The sequence below is a fragment of the Phyllobates terribilis genome, unplaced genomic scaffold (genome assembly GCF_046119375.1).
Source record: "Phyllobates terribilis strain yellow unplaced genomic scaffold, ASM4611937v1 Scaffold_5__5_contigs__length_657084704, whole genome shotgun sequence".
Classification (NCBI taxonomy): domain Eukaryota; kingdom Metazoa; phylum Chordata; class Amphibia; order Anura; family Dendrobatidae; genus Phyllobates; species Phyllobates terribilis.
Window position 1 is genome coordinate 370,967,606 of NW_027362765.1, and position 26,138 is coordinate 370,993,743.

Below are 26,138 nucleotides of genomic sequence, written 5' to 3' on the forward strand. Positions count from 1 at the left end.
GGCAGTATTATGTGAGCTCTCTGTATGACAGTATTATGTGAGCGCTCTGTATGGCAATATTATGTGAGCGCAGTGTATGGTAGTATTATGTGAGCTCTCTGTATGGCAGTATTATGTGAGCGCAGTGTATGGCAGTATTATGGGAGCTCTCTGTATGGCAGTATTATGTGAGCGCAGTGTATAGCAGTATTATGTGAGCTCTCTGTATGACAGTATTATGTGAGCGCAGTATATGGCAGTATTATGTGAGATCTCTGTATGGCAGTATTATGTGAGCGCTCTGTATGGCAGTATTATGTGAGCTCTGTATGGCAGTATTATGTGAGCTCTCTGTATGGCAGTATTATGTGAGCTCTCTGTATGGCAGTATTATGTGAGCGCACTGTGTGGCAGTATTATGTGAGCGCTCTGTATGGCAGTATTATGTGAGCGCAGTATATGGCAGTATTATGTGAGCTCTCTGTATGACATTATTATGTGAGCGCAGTGTATGGCAGTATTATGTGAGCACCCTGTATGGTAGTATTAAGTGAGCTCTGTATGGCAGTATTATGTGAGCGCAGTATATGGCAGTATTATGTGAGCGCTCTGTATGGCAGTATTATGTGAGCGCAGTGTATGGCAGTATTATGTGAGCGCAGTGTATGGCAGTATTATGTGAGCGTAGTGTATGGCAGTATTATGTGAGCTCTCTGTATGGCAGTATTATGTGCGCGCAGTGTATGGCAGTATTATGTGAGCATTCTGTATGGCAGTATTATGTGAGCGCAGTGTATGACAGTATTATGTGAGCTCTCTGTATGGCAGTATTATGTGAGCGCAGTGTGTGGCAGTATTATGTGAGCGCAGTGTATGGCAGTATTATGTGAGCGCAGTGTATGGCAGTATTATGTGAGCTCAGTGTATGGCAGTATTATGTGAGCGCTGTGTATGACAGTATTATGTGAGCGCAGTGTATGGCAGTATTATGTGAGCGCAGTGTATGACAGTATTATGTGAGCTCTCTGTATGGCAGTATTATGTGAGCGCAGTGTATGGCAGTATTATGTGAGCGCAGTGTATGGCCGTATTATGTGAGCGCAGTGTATGGCAGTATTATGTGAGCGTAGTGTATGGCAGTATTATGTGAGCGCAGTGTATGGCAGTATTATGTGAGCGCTCTGTATGGCAGTATTGTGTGAGCGCAGTGTATGGCAGTATTATGTGAGCGCAGTGTATGGCACTATTATGTGAGCGCAGTGTATGGCAGTGTTATGTGAGCGCAGTGTATGGCAGTGTTATGTGAGCGCAGTGTATGGCAGTGTTATGTGAGCTCTCTGTATGGCAGTATTATGTGAGCTCTCTGTATGGCAGTATTATGTGAGCTCTCTGTATGGCAGTATTATGTGAGCGCTCTGAATGGCAGTATTATGTGAGCGCACTGTATGGCAGTATTATGTGAGCGCACTGTATTGCAGTATTATGTGAGCGCAGTGTATGACAGTGTTATGTGAGCGCAGTGTATGGCAGTGTTATGTGAGCGCAGTGTATGGCAGTGTTATGTGAGCGCTCTGTATGGCAGTATTATGTGAGCGCTCTGTATGGCAGTATTATGTGAGCTCTCTGTATGGCAGTATTATGTGAGCGCTCTGTATGGCAGTATTATGTGAGCGCAGTGTATGGCAGTATTATGTGAGCGCTCTGTATGGCAGTATTATGTGAGCGCTCTGTATGGCAGTATTATGTGAGCTCTCTGTATGGCAGTATTATGTGAGCGCAGTGTATGGCAGTATTATGTGAGCGCTCTGTATGGCAGTATTATGTGAGCGCTCTGTATGGCAGTATTATGTGAGCGCAGTGTATGGCAGTATTATTTGAGCGCAGTGTATGGCAGTATTATGTGAGCGCAGTGTATGGCAGTATTATGTGAGCACCCTGTATGGTAGAATTAAGTGAGCTCTGTATGGCAGTATTATGTGAGCGCAGTATATGGCAGTATTATGTGAGCGCTCTGTATGGCAGTATTATGTGAGCGCAGTGTATGGCAGTATTATGTGAGGGCAGTGTATGGCAGTATTATGTGAGCGCAGTGTATGGCAGTATTATGTGAGCTCTCTGTATGGCAGTATTACGTGAGCATTCTGTATGGCAGTTTTATGTGAGCGCAGTGTATGGCAGTATTATGTGAGCTCTCTGTATGGCAGTATTATGTGAGCGCAGTGTGTGGCAGTATTATGTGAGCGCAGTGTGTGGCAGTATTATGTGAGCGCAGTGTATGGCAGTATTATGTGAGCGCAGTGTATGGCAGTATTATGTGAGCTCAGTGTATGGCAGTATTATGTGAGCGCTGTGTATGACAGTATTATGTGAGCGCAGTGTATGACAGTATTATGTGAGCGCAGTGTATGGCAGTATTATGTGAGCGCAGTGTATGGCAGTTTTATGTGAGCGCACTGTATGGCAGTATTATGTGAGCGCTCTGTATGGCAGTATTATGTGAGCGCAGTGTATGACAGTATTATGTGAGTGCAGTGTATGGCAGTATTATGTGAGCGCAGTGTATGGCAGTATTATGTGAGCGCTCTGAATGGCAGTATTATGTGAGCGCACTGTACGGCAGTATTATGTGAGCGCACTGTATGACAGTATTATGTGAGTGCAGTGTATGGCAGTATTATGTGAGCTCTCTGTATGGCAGTATTATGTGAGCGCTCTGTGTGGCAGTATTATGTGAGCTCTCTGTATGGCAGTATTATGTGAGCGCTCTGTATGGCAGTATTATGTGAGCTCTCTGTATGGCAGTATTATGTGAGCGCAGTGTATGGCGGTATTATGTGAGCGCTCTGTATGGCAGTATTATGTGAGCGCTCTGTATGCCAGTATTATGTGAGCGCACTGTATGGCAGTATTATGTGAGCTCTCTGTATGACAGTATTATATGAGCTCTCTGTATGACAGTATTATGTGAGCGCAGTGTATGGCAGTATTATGTGAGCGCACTGTATGGCAGTATTATGTGAGCTCTCTGTATGACAGTATTATGTGAGCTCTCTGTATGACAGTATTATGTGAGCGCAGTGTATGGCAGTATTATGTGAGCGCAGTGTATGGCAGTATTATGTGAGCGCAGTGTATGGCAGTATTATGTGAGCTCTCTGTATGACAGTATTATGTGAGCGCAGTGTATGGCAGTATTATGTGAGCGCAGTGTATGGCAGTATTATGTGAGCGCACTGTATGGCAGTATTATGTGAGCTCTCTGTATGGCAGTATTATGTGAGCGCAGTGTATGGCAGTATTATGTGAGCTCAGTGTATGGCAGTATTAAGTGAGCGCTCTGTATGGCAGTATTATGTGAGCGCGGTGTATGGCAGTATTATGTGAGCGCTCTGTATGGCAGTATTATGTGAGCGCTCTGTATGGCAGTATTATGTGAGCGCAGTGTATGGCAGTATTATGTGAGCGCAGTATATGGCAGTATTATGTGAGCTCTCTGTATGGCAGTATTATGTGAGCGCAGTGTATGGCAGTATTATGTGAGCTCTCTGTATGGCAGTATTATGTGAGCGCAGTGTATGGCAGTATTATGTGAGCTCTCTGTATGACAGTATTATGTGAGCGCAGTGTATGGCAGTATTATGTGAGCGCACTGTATGACAGTATTATGTGAGTGCAGTGTATGGCAGTATTATGTGAGCTCTCTGTATGGCAGTATTATGTGAGCTCTCTGTATGGCAGTATTATGTGAGCGCTCTGTATGGCAGTATTATGTGAGCTCTCTGTATGGCAGTATTATGTGAGCGCAGTGTATGGCGGTATTATGTGAGCGCTCTGTATGGCAGTATTATGTGAGCGCTCTGAATGGCAGTATTATGTGAGCGCTCTGAATGGCAGTATTATGTGAGCGCACTGTATGGCAGTATTATGTGAGCTCTCTGTATGACAGTATTATATGAGCTCTCTGTATGACAGTATTATGTGAGCGCAGTGTATGGCAGTATTATGTGAGCGCACTGTATGGCAGTATTATGTGAGCTCTCTGTATGACAGTATTATGTGAGCTCTCTGTATGACAGTATTATGTGAGCGCAGTGTATGGCAGTATTATGTGAGCGCAGTGTATGGCAGTATTAAGTGAGCGCTCTGTATGGCAGTATTAAGTGAGCGCTCTGTATGGCAGTATTATGTGAGCTCTCTGTATGGCAGTATTATGTGAGCGCAGTGTATGGCAGTATTATGTGAGCTTAGTGTATAGCAGTATTAAGTGAGCGCTCTGTATGGCAGTATTATGTGAGCGCAGTGTATGGCAGTATTATGTGAGCGCTCTGTATGGCAGTATTATGTGAGCGCTCTGTATGGCAGTATTATGTGAGCGCAGTGTATGGCAGTATTATGTGAGCGCAGTATATGGCAGTATTATGTGAGCTCTCTGTATGGCAGTATTATGTGAGCGCAGTGTATGGCAGTATTATGTGAGCTCTCTGTATGGCAGTATTATGTGAGCGCAGTGTATGGCAGTATTATGTGAGCTCTCTGTATGACAGTATTATGTGAGCGCTCTGTATGGCAGTATTATGTGAGCGCAGTGTATGGCAGTATTATGTGAGCTCTCTGTATGGCAGTATTATGTGAGCGCAGTGTATGGCAGTATTATGGGAGCTCTCTGTATGGCAGTATTATGTGAGCGCAGTGTATGGCAGTATTATGTGAGCTCTCTGTATGGCAGTATTATGTGAGCGCAGTGTATGGCAGTATTATGTGAGCGCAGTGTATGGCAGTATTATGTGAGCGCTCTGTATGGCAGTATTATGTGAGCGCAGTGTATGGCAGTATTATGTGAGCGCAGTATATGGCAGTATTATGTGAGCTCTCTGTATGGCAGTATTATGTGAGCGCAGTGTATGGCAGTATTATGTGAGCTCTCTGTATGGCAGTATTATGTGAGCGCAGTGTATGGCAGTATTATGTGAGCTCTCTGTATGACAGTATTATGTGAGCGCTCTGTATGGCAGTATTATGTGAGCGCAGTGTATGGCAGTATTATGTGAGCTCTCTGTATGGCAGTATTATGTGAGCGCAGTGTATGGCAGTATTATGGGAGCTTTCTGTATGGCAGTATTATGTGAGAGCAGTGTATGGCAGTATTATGTGAGCTCTCTGTATGACAGTATTATGTGAGCTCAGTGTATGGCAGTATTATGTGACCTCTCTATATGGCAGTATTATGTGAGCGCAGTGTATGGCAGTATTATGTGAGCTCTCTGTATGACAGTATTATGTGAGCGCAGTGTATGGCAGTATTATGTGAGCTCTCTGTATGGCAGTATTATGTGAGCGCAGTGTATGGCAGTATTATGTGAGCTCTCTGTATGGCAGTATTATGTGAGCGCTCTGTATGGCAGTATTATGTGAGCTCTGTATGGCAGTATTATGTGAGCTCTCTGTATGGCAGTATTATGTGAGCTCTCTGTATGGCAGTATTATGTGAGCGCACTGTGTGGCAGTATTATGTGAGCGCTCTGTATGGCAGTATTATGTGAGCGCAGTGTATGGCAGTATTATGTGAGCGCTCTGTATGGCAGTATTATGTGAGCGCAGTGTATGGCAGTATTATGTGAGCTCTCTGTATGACATTATTATGTGAGCGCAGTGTATGGCAGTATTAAGTGAGCTCTGTATGGCAGTATTATGTGAGCACCCTGTATGGTAGTATTATGTGAGCGCAGTGTATGGCAGTATTATGTGAGCGCAGTGTATGGCAGTATTATGTGAGCACCCTGTATGGTAGTATTAAGTGAGCTCTGTATGGCAGTATTATGTGAGCGCAATATATGGCAGTATTATGTGAGCGCTCTGTATGGCAGTATTATGTGAGCGCAGTGTATGGCAGTATTATGTGAGCGCAGTGTATGGCAGTATTATGTGAACATTCTGTATGGCAGTATTATGTGAGCGCAGTGTATGACAGTATTATGTGAGCTCTCTGTATGGCAGTATTATGTGAGCGCAGTGTGTGGCAGTATTATGTGAGCGCAGTGTATGGCAGTATTATGTGAGCGCTCTGTATGGCAGTATTATGTGAGCTCAGTGTATGGCAGTATTATGTGAGCGCTGTGTATGACAGTATTATGTGAGCGCAGTGTATGGCAGTATTATGTGAGCGCACTGTATGGCAGTATTATGTGAGCGCTCTGTATGGCAGTATTATGTGAGCGCTGTGTATGACAGTATTATGTGAGCGCAGTGTATGGCAGTATTATGTGAGCGCAGTGTATGGCAGTATTATGTGAGCGCAGTGTATGGCAGTATTATGTGAGCGCAGTGTATGGCCGTATTATGTGAGCGCAGTGTATGGCAGTATTATGTGAGCGCAGTGTATGGCAGTATTATGTGAGCGCTCTGTATGGCAGTATTATGTGAGCGCTCTGTATGGCAGTATTATGTGAGCGCAGTGTATGGCAGTATTATGTGAACGCAGTGTATGGCAGTGTTATGTGAGCGCAGTGTATGGCAGCCTTATGTGAGCGCAGTGTATGGCAGTGTTATGTGAGCTCTCTGTATGGCAGTATTATGTGAGCTCTCTGTATGGCAGTATTATGTGAGCTCTCTGTATGGCAGTATTATGTGAGCGCTCTGAATGGCAGTATTATGTGAGCGCACTGTATGGCAGTATTATGTGAGCGCACTGTATGGCAGTATTATGTGAGCGCAGTGTATGACAGTGTTATGTGAGCGCAGTGTATGGCAGTGTTATGTGAGCGCAGTGTATGGCAGTATTATGTGAGCTCTCTGTATGGCAGTATTATGTGAGCGCTCTGTATTGCAGTATTATGTGAGCTCTCTGTATGGCAGTATTATGTGAGCGCTCTGTATGGCAGTATTATGTGAGCGCTCTGTATGGCAGTATTATGTGAGCGCAGTGTATGGCAGTATTATGTGAGCGCTCTGTATGGCAGTATTATGTGAGCGCTCTGTATTGCAGTATTATGTGAGCTCTCTGTATGGCAGTATTATGTGAGCGCTCTGTATGGCAGTATTATGTGAGCGCTCTGTATGGCAGTATTATGTGAGCGCAGTGTATGGCAGTATTATGTGAGCGCTCTGTATGGCAGTATTATATGAGCGCTCTGTATGGCAGTATTATGTGAGCGCTCTGTATGGCAGTATTATGTGAGCGCAGTGTATGGCAGTATTATGTGAGCGCAGTGTATGGCAGTATTATGTGAGCTCTGTATGGCAGTATTATGTGAGCTCAGTGTATGGCAGTATTATGTGAGCTCTGTATGGCAGTATTATGTGAGCACCCTGTATGGTAGTATTAAGTGGGCTCTGTATGGCAGTATTATGTGAGCGCAGTATATGGCAGTATTATGTGAGCGCAGTGTATGGCAGTATTATGTGAGCGCAGTGTATGGCAGTATTATGTGAGCGCAGTCTATGGCAGTATTATGTGAGCGCACTGTATGGCAGTATTATGTGAGCTCTCTGTATGGCAGTATTATGTGAGCGCAGTGTATGGCAGTATTATGTGAGCATTCTGTATGGCAGTATTATGTGAGCGCAGTGTATGGCAGTATTATGTGAGCTCTCTGTATGACAGTATTATGTGAGCGCTCTGTATGGCAGTATTATGTGAGCGCAGTGTATGGCAGTATTATGTGAGCTCTCTGTATGGCAGTATTATGTGAGCGCAGTGTATGGCAGTATTATGGGAGCTTTCTGTATGGCAGTATTATGTGAGAGCAGTGTATGGCAGTATTATGTGAGCTCTCTGTATGACAGTATTATGTGAGCTCAGTGTATGGCAGTATTATGTGACCTCTCTATATGGCAGTATTATGTGAGCGCAGTGTATGGCAGTATTATGTGAGCTCTCTGTATGACAGTATTATGTGAGCGCAGTGTATGGCAGTATTATGTGAGCTCTCTGTATGGCAGTATTATGTCAGCGCAGTGTATGGCAGTATTATGTGAGCTCTCTGTATGGCAGTATTATGTGAGCGCTCTGTATGGCAGTATTATGTGAGCTCTGTATGGCAGTATTATGTGAGCTCTCTGTATGGCAGTATTATGTGAGCTCTCTGTATGGCAGTATTATGTGAGCGCACTGTGTGGCAGTATTATGTGAGCGCTCTGTATGGCAGTATTATGTGAGCGCAGTGTATGGCAGTATTATGTGAGCGCTCTGTATGGCAGTATTATGTGAGCGCAGTGTATGGCAGTATTATGTGAGCTCTCTGTATGACATTATTATGTGAGCGCAGTGTATGGCAGTATTAAGTGAGCTCTGTATGGCAGTATTATGTGAGCACCCTGTATGGTAGTATTATGTGAGCGCAGTGTATGGCAGTATTATGTGAGCGCAGTGTATGGCAGTATTATGTGAGCACCCTGTATGGTAGTATTCAGTGAGCTCTGTATGGCAGTATTATGTGAGCGCAATATATGGCAGTATTATGTGAGCGCTCTGTATGGCAGTATTATGTGAGCGCAGTGTATGGCAGTATTATGTGAGCGCAGTGTATGGCAGTATTATGTGAGCGCAGTGTATGGCAGTATTATGTGAACATTCTGTATGGCAGTATTATGTGAGCGCAGTGTATGACTTTATTATGTGAGCTCTCTGTATGGCAGTATTATGTGAGCGCAGTGTGTGGCAGTATTATGTGAGCGCAGTGTATGGCAGTATTATGTGAGCGCAGTGTATGGCAGTATTATGTGAGCTCAGTGTATGGCAGTATTATGTGAGCGCTGTGTATGACAGTATTATGTGAGCGCAGTGTATGGCAGTATTATGTGAGCGCACTGTATGGCAGTATTATGTGAGCGCTCTGTATGGCAGTATTATGTGAGCGCTGTGTATGACAGTATTATGTGAGCGCTGTGTATGACAGTATTATGTGAGCGCAGTGTATGGCAGTATTATGTGAGCGCAGTGTATGGCAGTATTATGTGAGCGCAGTGTATGGCAGTATTATGTGAGCGCAGTGTATGGCCGTATTATGTGAGCGCAGTGTATGGCAGTATTATGTGAGCGCAGTGTATGGCAGTATTATGTGAGCGCTCTGTATGGCAGTATTATGTGAGCGCTCTGTATGGCAGTATTATGTGAGCGCAGTGTATGGCAGTATTATGTGAACGCAGTGTATGGCAGTGTTATGTGAGCGCAGTGTATGGCAGCCTTATGTGAGCGCAGTGTATGGCAGTGTTATGTGAGCTCTCTGTATGGCAGTATTATGTGAGCTCTCTGTATGGCAGTATTATGTGAGCTCTCTGTATGGCAGTATTATGTGAGCGCTCTGAATGGCAGTATTATGTGAGCGCACTGTATGGCAGTATTATGTGAGCGCACTGTATGGCAGTATTATGTGAGCGCAGTGTATGACAGTGTTATGTGAGCGCAGTGTATGGCAGTGTTATGTGAGCGCAGTGTATGGCAGTATTATGTGAGCTCTCTGTATGGCAGTATTATGTGAGCGCTCTGTATTGCAGTATTATGTGAGCTCTCTGTATGGCAGTATTATGTGAGCGCTCTGTATGGCAGTATTATGTGAGCGCTCTGTATGGCAGTATTATGTGAGCGCAGTGTATGGCAGTATTATGTGAGCGCTCTGTATGGCAGTATTATGTGAGCGCTCTGTATTGCAGTATTATGTGAGCTCTCTGTATGGCAGTATTATGTGAGCGCTCTGTATGGCAGTATTATGTGAGCGCTCTGTATGGCAGTATTATGTGAGCGCAGTGTATGGCAGTATTATGTGAGCGCTCTGTATGGCAGTATTATATGAGCGCTCTGTATGGCAGTATTATGTGAGCGCTCTGTATGGCAGTATTATGTGAGCGCAGTGTATGGCAGTATTATGTGAGCGCAGTGTATGGCAGTATTATGTGAGCTCTGTATGGCAGTATTATGTGAGCTCAGTGTATGGCAGTATTATGTGAGCTCTGTATGGCAGTATTATGTGAGCACCCTGTATGGTAGTATTAAGTGGGCTCTGTATGGCAGTATTATGTGAGCGCAGTATATGGCAGTATTATGTGAGCGCAGTGTATGGCAGTATTATGTGAGCGCAGTGTATGGCAGTATTATGTGAGCATTCTGTATGGCAGTATTATGTGAGCGCAGTGTATGGCAGTATTATGTGAGCTCTCTGTATGACAGTATTATGTGAGCGCTCTGTATGGCAGTATTATGTGAGCGCAGTGTATGGCAGTATTATGTGAGCTCTCTGTATGGCAGTATTATGTGAGCGCAGTGTATGGCAGTATTATGGGAGCTTTCTGTATGGCAGTATTATGTGAGAGCAGTGTATGGCAGTATTATGTGAGCTCTCTGTATGACAGTATTATGTGAGCTCAGTGTATGGCAGTATTATGTGACCTCTCTATATGGCAGTATTATGTGAGCGCAGTGTATGGCAGTATTATGTGAGCTCTCTGTATGACAGTATTATGTGAGCGCAGTGTATGGCAGTATTATGTGAGCTCTCTGTATGGCAGTATTATGTCAGCGCAGTGTATGGCAGTATTATGTGAGCTCTCTGTATGGCAGTATTATGTGAGCGCTCTGTATGGCAGTATTATGTGAGCTCTGTATGGCAGTATTATGTGAGCTCTCTGTATGGCAGTATTATGTGAGCTCTCTGTATGGCAGTATTATGTGAGCGCACTGTGTGGCAGTATTATGTGAGCGCTCTGTATGGCAGTATTATGTGAGCGCAGTGTATGGCAGTATTATGTGAGCGCTCTGTATGGCAGTATTATGTGAGCGCAGTGTATGGCAGTATTATGTGAGCTCTCTGTATGACATTATTATGTGAGCGCAGTGTATGGCAGTATTAAGTGAGCTCTGTATGGCAGTATTATGTGAGCACCCTGTATGGTAGTATTATGTGAGCGCAGTGTATGGCAGTATTATGTGAGCGCAGTGTATGGCAGTATTATGTGAGCACCCTGTATGGTAGTATTCAGTGAGCTCTGTATGGCAGTATTATGTGAGCGCAATATATGGCAGTATTATGTGAGCGCTCTGTATGGCAGTATTATGTGAGCGCAGTGTATGGCAGTATTATGTGAGCGCAGTGTATGGCAGTATTATGTGAGCGCAGTGTATGGCAGTATTATGTGAACATTCTGTATGGCAGTATTATGTGAGCGCAGTGTATGACTTTATTATGTGAGCTCTCTGTATGGCAGTATTATGTGAGCGCAGTGTGTGGCAGTATTATGTGAGCGCAGTGTATGGCAGTATTATGTGAGCGCAGTGTATGGCAGTATTATGTGAGCTCAGTGTATGGCAGTATTATGTGAGCGCTGTGTATGACAGTATTATGTGAGCGCAGTGTATGGCAGTATTATGTGAGCGCACTGTATGGCAGTATTATGTGAGCGCTCTGTATGGCAGTATTATGTGAGCGCTGTGTATGACAGTATTATGTGAGCGCTGTGTATGACAGTATTATGTGAGCGCAGTGTATGGCAGTATTATGTGAGCGCAGTGTATGGCAGTATTATGTGAGCGCAGTGTATGGCAGTATTATGTGAGCGCAGTGTATGGCCGTATTATGTGAGCGCAGTGTATGGCAGTATTATGTGAGCGCAGTGTATGGCAGTATTATGTGAGCGCTCTGTATGGCAGTATTATGTGAGCGCTCTGTATGGCAGTATTATGTGAGCGCAGTGTATGGCAGTATTATGTGAACGCAGTGTATGGCAGTGTTATGTGAGCGCAGTGTATGGCAGCGTTATGTGAGCGCAGTGTATGGCAGTGTTATGTGAGCTCTCTGTATGGCAGTATTATGTGAGCTCTCTGTATGGCAGTATTATGTGAGCTCTCTGTATGGCAGTATTATGTGAGCGCACTGTATGGCAGTATTATGTGAGCGCACTGTATGGCAGTATTATGTGAGCGCAGTGTATGACAGTGTTATGTGAGCGCAGTGTATGGCAGTGTTATGTGAGCGCAGTGTATGGCAGTATTATGTGAGCTCTCTGTATGGCAGTATTATGTGAGCGCTCTGTATTGCAGTATTATGTGAGCTCTCTGTATGGCAGTATTATGTGAGCGCTCTGTATGGCAGTATTATGTGAGCGCTCTGTATGGCAGTATTATGTGAGCGCAGTGTATGGCAGTATTATGTGAGCGCTCTGTATGGCAGTATTATATGAGCGCTCTGTATGGCAGTATTATGTGAGCGCTCTGTATGGCAGTATTATGTGAGCGCAGTGTATGGCAGTATTATGTGAGCGCAGTGTATGGCAGTATTATGTGAGCGCAGTGTATGGCAGTATTATGTGAGCTCAGTGTATGGCAGTATTATGTGAGCTCTGTATGGCAGTATTATGTGAGCACCCTGTATGGTAGTATTAAGTGGGCTCTGTATGGCAGTATTATGTGAGCGCAGTATATGGCAGTATTATGTGAGCGCAGTGTATGGCAGTATTATGTGAGCGCAGTGTATGGCAGTATTATGTGAGCGCAGTGTATGGCAGTATTATGTGAGCGCACTGTATGGCAGTATTATGTGAGCTCTCTGTATGGCAGTATTATGTGAGCGCAGTGTATGGCAGTATTATCTGAGCTCTCTGTATGGCAGTATTATGTGAGCATTCTGTATGGCAGTATTATGTGAGCGCAGTGTATGGCAGTATTATGTGAGCTCTCTGTATGGCAGTATTATGTGAGCTCTCTGTAAGGCAGTATTATGTGAGCGCTCTGTATGGCAGTATTATGTGAGCGCAGTGTGTGGCAGTATTATGTGAGCGCAGTGTATGGCAGTATTATGTGAGCGCAGTGTATGGCAGTATTATGTGAGCTCAGTGTATGGCAGCATTATGTGAGCGCTGTGTATGACAGTATTATGTGAGCGCAATGTATGGCAGTATTATGTGAGCGCAGTGTATGGCAGTATTATGTGAGCGCAGTGTATGGCAGTATTATGTGAGCGCAGTGTATGGCAGTATTATGTGAGCGCTCTGTATGGCAGTATTATGTGAGTGCAGTGTATGGCAGTATTATGTGAGCGCAGTGTATGGCAGTATTATGTGAGCGCACTGTATGGCAGTATTATGTGAGCGCAGTGTATGGCAGTATTATGTGAGCGCAGTGTATGGCAGTATTATGTGAGCGCAGTGTATGGCAGTGTTATGTGAGCGCAGTGTATGGCAGTATTATGTGAGCTCTCTGTATGGCAGTATTATGTGAGCTCTCTGTATGGCAGTATTATGTGAGCGCTCTGAATGGCAGTATTATGTGAGCACACTGTATGGCAGTATTATGTGAGCGCACTGTATGGCAGTATTATGTGAGCGCAGTGTATGGCAGTGTTATGTGAGCGCACAGTATGGCAGTATTATGTGAGCTCTCTGTATGGTAGTATTAAGTGAGCTTTGTATGGCAGTATTATGTGAGCGCACTGTATGGCAGTATTATGTGAGCGCACAGTATGGCAGTATTATGTGAGCTCTGTATGGCAGTATTATGTGAGCGCAGTGTATGGCAGTATTATGTGAGCACTCTGTATGGTAGTATTAAGTGAGCTCTGTATGGCAGTATTATGTGAGCGCTCTGTATGGCAGTATTATGTGAGCACTCTGTATGGTAGTATTAAGTGAGCTCTGTATGGCAGTATTATGTGAGCGCACTGTGTGGCAGTATTATGTGAGCGCTCTGTATGGCAGTATTATGTGAGCGCTGTGTATGGCAGTATTATGTGAGCGCTCTGTATGGCAGTATTATGTGAGCGCACTGTATGGCAGTATTATGGGAGCTCAGTGTGATGTTGTTGTGTGGGCATTGTATAGTCCTATGTTGTAGACATTTATGGCGGTGTTATCGTGGCACTATGTAGTTGGGTTTTGCTTAAATGGCGTATGGCGGTGTTATTTAGCACTGGATGGGGGTATGACGCGATTACCGGGGCAGCAGTATTACCATTTCCCTCCTTGCTGTTATATTACAGATGATGCTGTGTCCTCCCTCCTGTAGGTGGCGCTGTCGATATGAAATATTATAAAGCCATGTGACAGGTGACAGCGCCACCTGGAGGAAGTCAGTACAAGTGATAATATAGCCAGCACCGCCTAAAGGAAGACTGCGGTACTGCAAGTAAAAAAAAATTAGTATTCTGAAGCCGGGACCAGATCATTGGTGAAATGGAGGGGAAATGATATATATAATGTATATATCCATGAGTGCATTTACGAGGGGCGCAGCGGCGGGGTCTGCACATGTCTATATAAGCCCGTGGCATCGCTGTATCCGAGCCGCATTCCTGACGTGTCTATGTGATAACGGAACATTCCGCAGGCTGAGATACTCGACCCCCGTCCTGACCGCTCCGGGGGGGCACATATTTATACAATCTGCCTTCCTGTACAGAGACATGGATATACACCGGAGGTTCCTGTATACTCCCTGTACGTACAGGAATCGGTCACATCTTTAACCATTTCAGCTCTTCATCGTGCGGATCCAGTGACGCCGCGACCACCCAGTGTGCAGCACAAAGCGCTCTTTAACCCCTTCATCCCTGGGCAATTTTTCCAGTTTTGTGCTTCGGTTTTTTTTTTTCTCCTTTTTCTAAGAGCCGTAACTTTTTTTTATTATTATTTTTCCATTCGTTTTATTATATAATGTGCCGGAAAATGGCATAAAAAAAAAAAAAAAATTCCAAGTGCTGTGCAATAAACGCAATTCCACCAGCGGTGGGCGACCTTTCAACATTTTGTACTTTTATTATTTTAAAAACATTATTTTTATATTTTCTTTATTTTATTCTCTGGAGTATTTGAACCTGCGATCGCTTGTGCTCTATACTGCCCCCTACAGTTTTATATTATCCTATAAAGTCCAGCTGTTGTCCGAGCTTTATAGGAGGGGAAAGATTGAAAGATTGCAGCGTCAGAGACCAACCGCCGGCACGCCGCCATCACGTCATGGGGGCATCAGTAACCGGTCAGTGATAGACAGCGGCATTTAAATGGTTAAACAGTAATGATTGGGACTGTCAGAAGCAGGTGTCAACTGTGTGGCACTACCCCTGCGCCCGCTCCGTGCCCCTGCGCCCGCTCCTTACCCCTGCGCCCGCTCCGTGCCCCTGCGCCCGCTCCTTACCCCAGCGCCCGCTCTATGCCCCTGCACCCGCTCCTTGCCCCTGTGCCCGCTCCGTGCCCCTGTGCCCGCTCCGTGCCCCTGTGCCCGCTCCGTGCCCCTGCACCCGCTCTGTGCCCCTGCGCCCGCTCTGTGCCCCTGCGCCCGCTCTGAGCCCACTTCGTGCCCTTGCGCCTGCTCTGTACCCCTAAGCCCGCTCTGTACCCCTGCGCCCGTTCCGTGCCCTTGCCCCCGCTCCGTACACCTGAGCCCTCTCCATACTCCTGCGCCCGCTCCTTACCCCTGCGCCCCCTCCTTACCCCTGCGCCCGCTTCGTGCCCTTGCCCCCGCTCCGTACCCCTGCAACCGCTCTGTACCCCTGCGCCTGCTCCGTACCCCTAAGCCTGCTCTGTTCCCCTGCACCCGTTCTGTTCCCCTGCACCCGCTCTGTTCCCCTGCGCCCGCTCTGTACCCCTGCGCCTGCTCCGTACCCTTTCAGCCAACATAGAACATACTCTGCGTGCTACGTAGGGAATGGAGTTGACAAAGTTTAATTGTCATCAATATCAGATCAATAGGGGGGTCCGACTCCCGTCACCTCCCCCATCAGCTGATTGAGGGGCCACAGTGTTCCAGAACTGACACAGCGCCTAGTGATTCCCGAACTGCTGCTTTCGGGACCCTTACTAGAAGCTGTGCATGTGCAAATCTAAAAAAAGAAAAGGCTGAAATAAAAGGCGTACTGTGTCTTTAAATCTGGGGCAGAGTACTGGATTGTTAACCCTTGCTGTCCCAGCAGTGCAGAATTCCCAGCATTGGGCGCTGCACACAAAGCCTGGTCTGTCTGGACACAGCCCCTTGTTCTCTGCAGCTGATACAGATGTGGAAATTACTGCTCTGCATTTAAGGTGGCGCCGGGGAGATGGTCACCGCTCCAATGCAACATGGCCGCAATTTAATAATTGTTTTCTAATTTACTCTCTAAATTCCAGTTCCCATTATAGATGTCTTCCAGCCGCTGAAGGGTTAACCCTTAAGGCCCGCAGTGGTCCGATCCCACCACTTAAGGAGGTTTGATGCCTGATCCTCCCCAGTCCACCTTAAAAAGGGACCATGCAAAAAAAAAAAAAAGTTGAGCAAGTTTTTTTTTTTTTTTTCTATTCTATGTGTCAGTGATGACATTCAGGAAATAGTGAGACAGAAAGAAGAAGGAGACGCACAAGAGCAGAAGGGAACCCGGACAGTGAGGGGCCACAGCCTCCCCGGAGGGCCCAGACCCCAAAGATGGACTAAGCTACGATCCAGGAGAGAGAGAGGGCTCCGCTCCCCCCCGGAGAAGTAAGTTTCCCAGCTTCCATCTTCATCTTATTAACTTTGCTAAAAATAACTGTTGAGCGAGCGGGAATATGAGCCGGCAAAACATCTTATTTAAAGGGGAAGTCACAAAAAATTAAAGGGAAAATGCTCAAGATACATGGATGACACTGAGTGAACTTGGACCGAACATCCCTAAAGGGGGAAATTTCCATCAGGGTTGCCATTGATGACAAATCGTGACACTAAATTGCAAACTACAAACTCGGCTCTGCTACATCTGTATACTGCTGGGGGTAAAGCTCATAGATATAAGGAATAAGAGCGGCTTGTATAAGTAAGGGGATGTGCAAGACCCTGCGTAGATCGCCGCCACCTGCAGCCGCTATACGGGGCATGACATGAATAATGCACAAGGCAGAACGTGGCCCCCGTGCAATAGTAGCGTGAGATGCCGAGGCCTGGACGCTCTTCCGTTCGTTGCATGGCAGGTGATGCCGTTTCCTTCCTCAGCGGGTAACACGCTCTCTTAAAGGGACATTACACCTGCTGTCTGTGTTTTCCCCATTGATCGTGCAGCTGAATGTAATGTATAGTTATAGAGATATTTATATCATTCACTATTGCTCCCTGTTATCAGCCAAAGGCTCACTCTAATGCATCTTCCCAGGGGTGGACACCAAGAAAAGAGGAGTAATGTGCAAGCTGCAATATCCAGTGGCCAAAGTCAGGGAACCAATTTTATGACTGTCCCTGCGGTAACTCCACAGCCTAGGTATAAGCCCCGGTGACCTCACAGCCTAGGTATAAGCCCCGGTGACCTCACAGCCTAGGTATAAGCCCCGGTGACCTCACAGCCTAGGTATAAGCCCCGGTGACCTCACAGCTTGGGTATAAGCCCCGGTGACCTCACAGCCTAGGTATAAGCCCCGGTGACCTCACAGCCTAGGTATAAGCCCCGGTGACCTCACAGCCTAGGTATAAGCCCCGGTGACCTCACAGCTTGGGTATAAGCCCCGGTGACCTCACAGCCTAGGTATAAGCCCCGGTGACCTCACAGCCTAGGTATAAGCCCCGGTGACCTCACAGCCTAGGTATAAGCCCCGATGACCTCACAGCCTAGGTATAAGGCCCGGTGACCTCACAGCTTGGGTATAAGCCCTGGTGACCTCACAGCCTAGGTATAAGCCCCTGTGACCTCACAGCCTAGGTATAAGGCCCGGTGACCTCACAGCCTAGGTATAAGCCCCGGTGACCTCACAGCTTGGGTATAAGCCCCGGTGACCTCACAGCCTAGGTATAAGGCCCGGTGACCTCACAGCCTAGGTATAAGGCCCGGTGACCTCACAGCTTGGGTATAAGCCCCTGTGACCTCACAGCCTAGGTATAAGGCCCGGTGACCTCACAGCCTAGGTATAAGCCCCGGTGACCTCACAGCCTAGGTATAAGCCCCGGTGACCTCACAGCCTAGGTATAAGCCCCGGTGACCTCACAGCCTAGGTATAAGCCCCGGTGACCTCACAGCCTAGGTATAAGGCCCGGTGACCTCACAGCCTAGGTATAAGGCCCTGTGACCTCACAGCCTAGGTATAAGGCCCTGTGACCTCACAGCCTAGGTATAAGCCCCGGTGACCTCACAGCCTAGGTATAAGCCCCGGTGACCTCACAGCCTAGGTATAAGCCCCGGTGACCTCACAGCCTAGGTATAAGCCCCGGTGACCTCACAGCCTAGGTATAAGGCCCGGTGACCTCACAGCCTAGGTATAAGGCCCTGTGACCTCACAGCCTAGGTATAAGCCCCGGTGACCTCACAGCCTAGGTATAAGCCCCGGTGACCTCACAGCCTAGGTATAAGCCCCGGTGACCTCACAGCCTAGGTATAAGCCCCGGTGACCTCACAGCCTAGGTATAAGCCCCGGTGACCTCACAGCCTAGGTATAAGGCCCGGTGACCTCACAGCCTAGGTATAAGGCCCTGTGACCTCACAGCCTAGGTATAAGGCCCTGTGACCTCACAGCCTAGGTATAAGGCCCTGTGACCTCACAGCCTAGGTATAAGGCCCTGTGACCTCACAGCCTAGGTATAAGCCCCGGTGACCTCACAGCCTAGGTATAAGCCCCGGTGACCTCACAGCCTAGGTATAAGCCCCGGTGACCTCACAGCCTAGGTATAAGCCCCGGTGACCTCACAGCCTAGGTATAAGCCCCGGTGACCTCACAGCCTAGGTATAAGCCCCGGTGACCTCACAGCCTAGGTATAAGGCCCTGTGACCTCACAGCCTAGGTATAAGGCCCTGTGACCTCACAGCCTAGGTATAAGGCCCTGTGACCTCACAGCCTAGGTATAAGGCCCGGTGACCTCACAGCCTAGGTATAAGCCCCGGTGACCTCACAGCCTAGGTATAAGCCCCGGTGACCTCACAGCCTAGGTATAAGCCCCGGTGACCTCACAGCCTAGGTATAAGCCCCGGTGACCTCACAGCTTGGGTATAAGCCCCGGTGACCTCACAGCCTAGGTATAAGGCCCGGTGACCTCACAGCCTAGGTATAAGGCCCGGTGACCTCACAGCCTAGGTATAAGCCCCGGTGACCTCACAGCCTAGGTATAAGCCCCTGTGACCTCACAGCCTAGGTATAAGCCCCGGTGACCTCACAGCCTAGGTATAAGCCCCGGTGACCTCACAGCCTAGGTATAAGCCCCGGTGACCTCACAGCCTAGGTATAAGCCCCGGTGACCTCACAGCCTAGGTATAAGCCCCGGTGACCTCACAGCCTAGGTATAAGCCCCGGTGACCTCACAGCTTAGGTATAAGGCCCGGTGACCTCACAGCCTAGGTATAAGCCCCGGTGACCTCACAGCCTAGGTATAAGCCCCGGTGACCTCACAGCTTAGGTATAAGCCCCGGTGACCTCACAGCTTAGGTATAAGCCCCGGTGACCTCACAGCTTGGGTATAAGCCCCGGTGACCTCACAGCTTGGGTATAAGCCCCGGTGACCTCACAGCTTGGGTATAAGCCCCGGTGACCTCACAGCTTAGGTATAAGGCCCGGTGACCTCACAGCCTAGGTATAAGCCCCGGTGACATCATAACCTAAGTATAAGACCCTGTGACATCACAAGTAGTTTCAGTCACCGGATACCGTTCTACAGAATTGGAAAAACATGTTTTTTTTCCTTCCAGAAGCGGCGCCCCCTCTGTCTTAGGTTGAGGGCCGTTTTGCAAGTCGGACCCTTTTTATGTGGCTGACATTGTAAAGTACTTGTAACGCCATTTGTGATGTCACAGCCGCTCGCCTGTTTGAAACACAGTGATGATGTCATACAAGATCACTGCAACACGAGCAGCCGAGGGAAGGACAGAATAGCGGCAGGTGTCGGCCATAGACAGTCTGTTTACATTGGAGGAATGAGATCCCCATTTGTTACAATGTATCAGTGCAGTGAGCTAAACACAGCATCAGCTCCAATCACTGCCCCGGACTGTGGACTGGTTGCTGGTACCTAAACTGATACATTGTGACAACCTACACCAAACCAGAAACCCTCCCCTTTAAGGTTACTGTCTCTTTAAGAGTGGAGGATGTTTGAGGTCAGAATCTGTATCATATGAATGAGACCTCACACTGATTTCCGTGTTCTACCCTTGGATTATCTCAGGAAGGAAGGAAAGTGAGGAGCGTAAGTAATGACGCCGCGCTAATAAAGCCGGCATAGTGTCCGTAATGGTACAGGAGACATCCACCTGCAGGAGAGGGCAGAGACCGCCGAAGACCTCCAAGAGAGGACAACGAGGTCCAAGAAGGGTCTGCCGGCCGGCGGCCAACCTCGGTCCTGTCCAGAGCGAAGACTATAAGGGGGATATTACAGTGATGGTCCGTCTATGAAGAGAGGACTATAGGGGGATATTACAGTGATGGTCCGTGTATGAAGAGAGGACTATAAGGGGGATATTACAGTGATGGTCCATGTATGAAGAGAGGACTATAGGGGGATATTACAGTGATGGTCCGTGTATGAAGAGAGGGCTATAAGGGGGATATTACAGTGATGGTCCGTGTATGAAGAGAGGACTATAAGGGGGATATTACAGTGATGGTCAGTGTATGAAGAGAGGACTATAAGGGGGATATTACAGTGATGGTCCATGTATGAAGAGAGGGCTATAAGGGGGATATTACAGTGATGGTCCGTGTATGAAGAGAGGACTATAGGGGGATATTACAGTGATGGTCCGTGTATTAAGAGAGGACTATAAGGGGGATATTACAGTGATGGTCCGTGTATGAAGAGAGGACTATAGGGGGATATTACAGTGATGGTCCGTGTATGAAGAGAGGACTATAAGGGGATATTACAGTGATGGTCCGTGTATGAAGAGAGGACTATAAGGGGGATATTACAGTGATGGTCCGTGTATGAAGAGAGGACTATAGGGGGATATTACAGTGATGGTCCGTGTATGAAGAGAGGACTATAAGGGGGATATTACAGTGATGGTCCGTGTATGAAGAGAGGACTATAAGGGGGATATTACAGTGATGGTCCGTGTATGAAGAGAGGACTATAAGGGGGATATTACAGTGATGGTCCGTGTATGAAGAGAGGACTATAAGGGGGATATTACAGTGATGGTCCGTGTATGACCGGTAGATGTCCCACCCCTGGGACCCCAGGATCGGCAGAGTCCAGGGGCAGTGGCACGCGGGGGAATACCATATGTGCCTGGTGCTGCAGCGCCTCCGTACTCAGTGCCAGCCACATGACTAGTCAGAGCTGCAGCACCAGTCACTGTGCCATCAGCTCATACAATGGAAAACCCCTTTAAATAAAGGTCATTGGACAGTGTTACCCCACAGCTGGTACATCAGAAACGTCCAACTGGCAAGGCCCACACAGAGACTTGTAGTGCTACTGATCTAAGGTACTCATGGACTGCGGCGGTCTCTCCATCCGTCCAGTCCGAACATGGGGCACATCCAATTCTCATCTGCGAGTTCAGATCAGAATCAGTGTCGCTTACTGGGCTGCTTGCTGCAGTTTTGATAAAATCCCTGTTTTCTCTGTTGCAGATCTCTAAATGCTGAGCTGTGTATAACCCCACCCACACCACTGATTGGCCACTTTCTGTCTATGCACGGTATACACAAAAATCGGCCAATTAGTGGTGGGGGTGGGATTGGACTACATGGCATGAGAAAACTAGTCTTGTAGTGATAATCTCCTGCTGATAAAACTGTTATCAAAACTGAAGCACACAGCCCAGTAAGTGACAAATCGCTGAAATCAGGATCTCCGCCCTACATTATGCTGCTCTCAAACTAGGTGGCAAAAACCTACTGTCAGATTCCCTTAAAGCCCAGTACACAGTCACACAATGCGTCGGGCTTTCATATAAATCGCTTAAGGCGCGTTTCAGACGTCGGTGTTTCCAGTACGTGCGGTGAGTTTCCACACGCATCGGAGATGCTGACATACGTAGCCCCATTCAGATGAATGTGCACATGTCAGTGTGTTTCCACGGACCGTGTGTATGTGGGAGAAACACGCTAACATGTCTGTTTATTTTCTCACAGTATGGGCCGCAAAACGTCCCGCACACGTGCACAGTGATAACATCCATGTGACACGTACCGGCGCCTGGGAATCAGTGTACAGTTAGGGCTGTTCCAAGCGCCGGGTGCTGAATTCTGCCCTCCTCATTGTCCCCTGCGATCAGCACCAGCAGGGGACAATGATGAGAGGAGTATTCTGCTCCGGTTGTGTCCTGGTATAAGAATAAAATAAAAAAATCCTTATACTCACCTGTCCGGAGATGTTCCCCTCTGTAATCCATCTGACCGCTCACGCCGAAGAGCCGGGGAGAGTGAGCCGCTACAGCGAGCGGTGTCCCTTCACTCAGTGAGCACAGCTCCGGGGCTGGCTCACTGCAGCGGCTCATTCGTCCCAGCTCCTCAGCGTGAGTGGTCGCATGGATTACAGCGGGGGACACTCAGGACAGGTGAATATAAAGATTTTTTTTATTTTATTCTTATTTTCACACCAGGACACTGTGGAAGTAGACACTATTACTCTCAACATTGTCCCCTGCTACTGCTGGTCGCAGCGGCGGCAGGGGACAATGATGAGGGAAGCGTTCAGCAATTGGCGCTTGGGAACAGCGCTACCTGTACACTGATTCCCAGGAGCCGGTGTGTGTGCTCCTGATGCGGCACACGGATGCCACACGTATCATACACACGGACATCTCCGGTACTGGTTTTTCCAGTACCAGAAATGTCCGGACGTGTGAAAGAGGCCTAAAAAAGTGTTTCAGACTGAGCTCCGTACTGAGCTGGTCAGTGTATAGGGGCAGCTCTGCGGTCCGGCCTCCACCTTCTAAGTGGCCGAACAAGTGATGTCTACCATGGAGTCTGCCCTCCTAAAAAGGACGGATGCTGACGTGGAGCACAGGATAAATGTGACAGTGCAGCGCCTCCATAGTGCAGAGCCTCCACAGCGCAGAGCCTCCATAGTGCAGCGCCTCCACAGCGCAGCGCCTCCGTAGTGCAGCGCCTCCGTAGTGCAGCGCCTCCATAGTGCAGCGCCTCCATAGTGCAGCGCCTCCACAGCGCAGCGCCTCCGTAGTGCAGCGCCTCCATAGTGCAGCGCCTCCATAGTGCAGCGCCTCCACAGCGCAGAGCCTCCATAGTGCAGCGCCTCCACAGTGCAGAGCCTCCACAGCGCAGAGCCTCCATAGTGCAGAGCCTCCACAGCGCAGAGCCTCCATAGTGAAGCTCTCTACATCAGTACATTGCTGTATACAGTAACACTCATCTATGGACTGACTATGTCCATATGGTTTTCCTGTTTACTGATTTTTCCGTTTCTGGCTGCAGTAAATCACCTCTTAGTGCAGGGAAACCATCAGCAAGCTGCTGGTTACTGATCTATGTCAGTGTAGCACTGCATGTACCGGTATCTGATTGGCTCATCAATAACCCTGCGGTCTGACCATTATCTATACTGAGATTAGTAATTGTGGGAATTTGCCTTGCAAGAAGCCAAAATAAAATGAGTCTTCGGCACATACCCTGCTTCCTGATGGTTTCCATGTAACAAACAGTTCTTTTTTGCATATTGGTAAAACTGAAAAATAATGCTAGACAGCAGACAGGTGAATAGAGATCTCCCCAGAGATCCCAGAGGCGGAGGTGGGGCGACTCTACGGGGTGAATAGTGAAGCAGTTTGTCCTGTAGTTCGGGGGTGCAGCAACGTTACATCATCACAGATATTTCTGGCAGAAATTAAAGGCTGCGGAAGTCACTGTGCGATGATGTGGGGCTGTGACAGCCTTGTCCGACCTCGCTCCATGTCTGTGGCATTCTGAACAAGAAAAGCTGCAGTGTAAAGCATGAAGGACAACCAACGCAGCTCCATGAGCCTCTCGGAAGAAAGGCGATGCATTTTAGACTCCAAGAGACAATGCAACTAAGTTAGTGTCGCTGCTCATAGTTGTAATCTAATAGAGCAGAGCTGCAGTGTAAAGCATAGGGAAGAGCCAGAGCTGCAGTGTAAAGCATAGGGAAGAGCCAGTGCTACGGGATGAGCATATGATCAAACAGGAGCTGTTCATGTGAGCTGGACTCATTCATCATAGCTGGCCATTAATAGTCATTTTACAAAAGAACAGCTGCAGTATAAAGCATGGGAGAGGTAAAGAGCGGCAGTCAGGAGGTGAGTGTTTGACTCTGAGACAATGCAGCCTTTCTGGAGTCAATGATCATAGCGACATTGTGATATCCAGACTCCAGAACATAATTCTCCAAGCCAGGGTCACAGCCCTAAGTAAGGAGTGCTGCAGTGTAAAGAATAGGGAAGAGACAGAGCGAAAGATGGAAATTTACTTCCTCTCTTATGAGTTTCCAGATAGAAAACAATATGGAGTTTTTGGTCATAGTTCTGCATTTTTATAGAGAAGCGTTACAGTGTAAAGCATGGGGGAAAGAAAAAGCAGCAGTTTCACCCTATGAGGCGACAGGAGGAATATTTTAGACTTATACTAAAATAGATAACGCAACAAAGCTAAACTCAGTGGTCATAGCTGTGATCCAATGGAGCAGAGCTACAGTGTAAAGCATGGGGAATACACAATAATACTACAACAGACAATGCAGCTAATCTGGGCTCACTGCTCATAGCTATGACCTATTGGAGACGAGCTGCAGTTTAAAGCAGGGAGGGGATAGATAGATGCTCTCAGGTGTCCTCCTGCCCAAATGGATAATGCAGCCAGGCTTCATTCAAAGATCATATCAGCATCTTAGTAGAGCAGGGCTGCAGTTAAAAGCATGGGGGATAAGTGCGGCTGCCTGAGCCTCTGGTGGTATTTAGACTGCCTCAGATTACAACAGACAGCGCAGCTAAACTGAAGGCAATGCTCGTAGCTGTGACCTAATAGAGCAGCGCTGCAGTGTAAAGCATGGTGGAGAAGTAGGGCAAACTGATCACCGCAGGTAATACAGTGAGTATAGTAAGACGGTCAGGTTAGAATGGGTTAATGCTATCTGCCAGCTGTATAGATGGCAGACCATTGTGCGTGTCTCTGGGTGGAGGTGACGGGGGCCGCACCCTAATAATTACACCGTGTGCTGGGACTCAGAGCGGAATATTAATGTGTTATTCTGCAGAGAGGAGGCGAGATCAGACACCGCGACCGTCAGGTAACGTCTGGTGGGAGGGTCTCGGGGTGCGGACCCCCGCAGCAGAGTAGCCAGGACCCTGTATGGCGTGTGATTGGCCTCGGATCTGGGACCTGCCCCCTCTTTCCTTGTGTCATGTGACTCACGAGCGCCGTCGGTGCGACATTCTTATGTGAATGAAGTCCTGCGAGGTTGTATCAGACGTCTGCTCTCATTGCTGAGTGTGAGTGTGAGCGTTGACTCCGCTCCACAGCTGCAGCTTGTTACATTGTTACCAGGCTCCCATAACACAGTGATACATGTTCTCTACTCATCCCTGACTCCACACTGGCTGCTGTTGGGGGCTGTGCACACCTTAATTATTTGGTGCAGAAATTTCTGCATCTCTTGGCAGGAAAAATGTCCGTTTTTGGTGCAGATTTTTCCCCACTTGTTAATACACGAAGAAACCTGCTGCAAAACGCTGATCTAAATCTGCAAGTCGCAAATAAGCAGCGTGTGCACGAGGTTCAGGGATCATTCGCTCCTGCTGCATCAGGAAACCCTTTGTGACAAATCTGCACTGAAAAAAAAAAAAAAAAACGCAACGTGTGCACACAGCCTGATCGGCACAGATACATTGTAGCAGCTGGAAAATGGGACGTAGATTCCGCTGATCACAAGCGGAGCAAATATCGGTCCCATCAGTCGCTATGGCTGCGTGCACACACGGCAAACTGTCCGCTACGTTTTACAGCGTTGTGGGGAGAGGTCGCGTAAAACCGACGGAAAAAGTGCTTGAAAAACGCTAAAAAGACCGGTGATCTGCACCGCAATGTAAAAAACACCTTGTCGAGCACATTCCCTCTTTTAAACACTTTAGGTTTCGAAAGACATGAAGCGGCTATAAGAAGTGACCTGACTGTTCTTCTGGCGGATCACTATTTTTAATAAAAAAAATAAAATCGATAACATAAGGGCTGCAAAAAACGACATAAAAGGTGGCAAAAAATTACCACCAGTGTTTAAAGACCCCGACCCTTGGGCTCTCTAAAATGCACAAAGCCCTGATAACTTGGCTACTTGTGTATTGGTA

The 26,138-nt window shown here is 47.5% G+C and overlaps 1 protein-coding gene across 5 annotated transcripts in view; it reads left to right on the forward strand.

Annotated features, from left to right (window-relative positions):
- Positions 1-26,138, forward strand: part of ITPRIP (inositol 1,4,5-trisphosphate receptor interacting protein) — a 136,515-nt gene that overhangs the window by 102,970 nt on the left and 7,407 nt on the right. For 4 of the 5 annotated variants that reach the window (XM_073684764.1, XM_073684763.1, XM_073684765.1 and 1 more), the window contains one exon: positions 16,244-16,408. Coding sequence is in view for 2 of the 5 variants with exons in the window: in XM_073684763.1 (XP_073540864.1) it covers positions 16,244-16,408 (165 nt within the window). In the remaining 3 variants the exon portion in view is untranslated. Of the gene's footprint in view, positions 1-16,243; positions 16,409-24,949; positions 25,085-26,138 lie in introns of those variants that run through there. The other variant, XM_073684766.1, reaches the window with a different exon arrangement.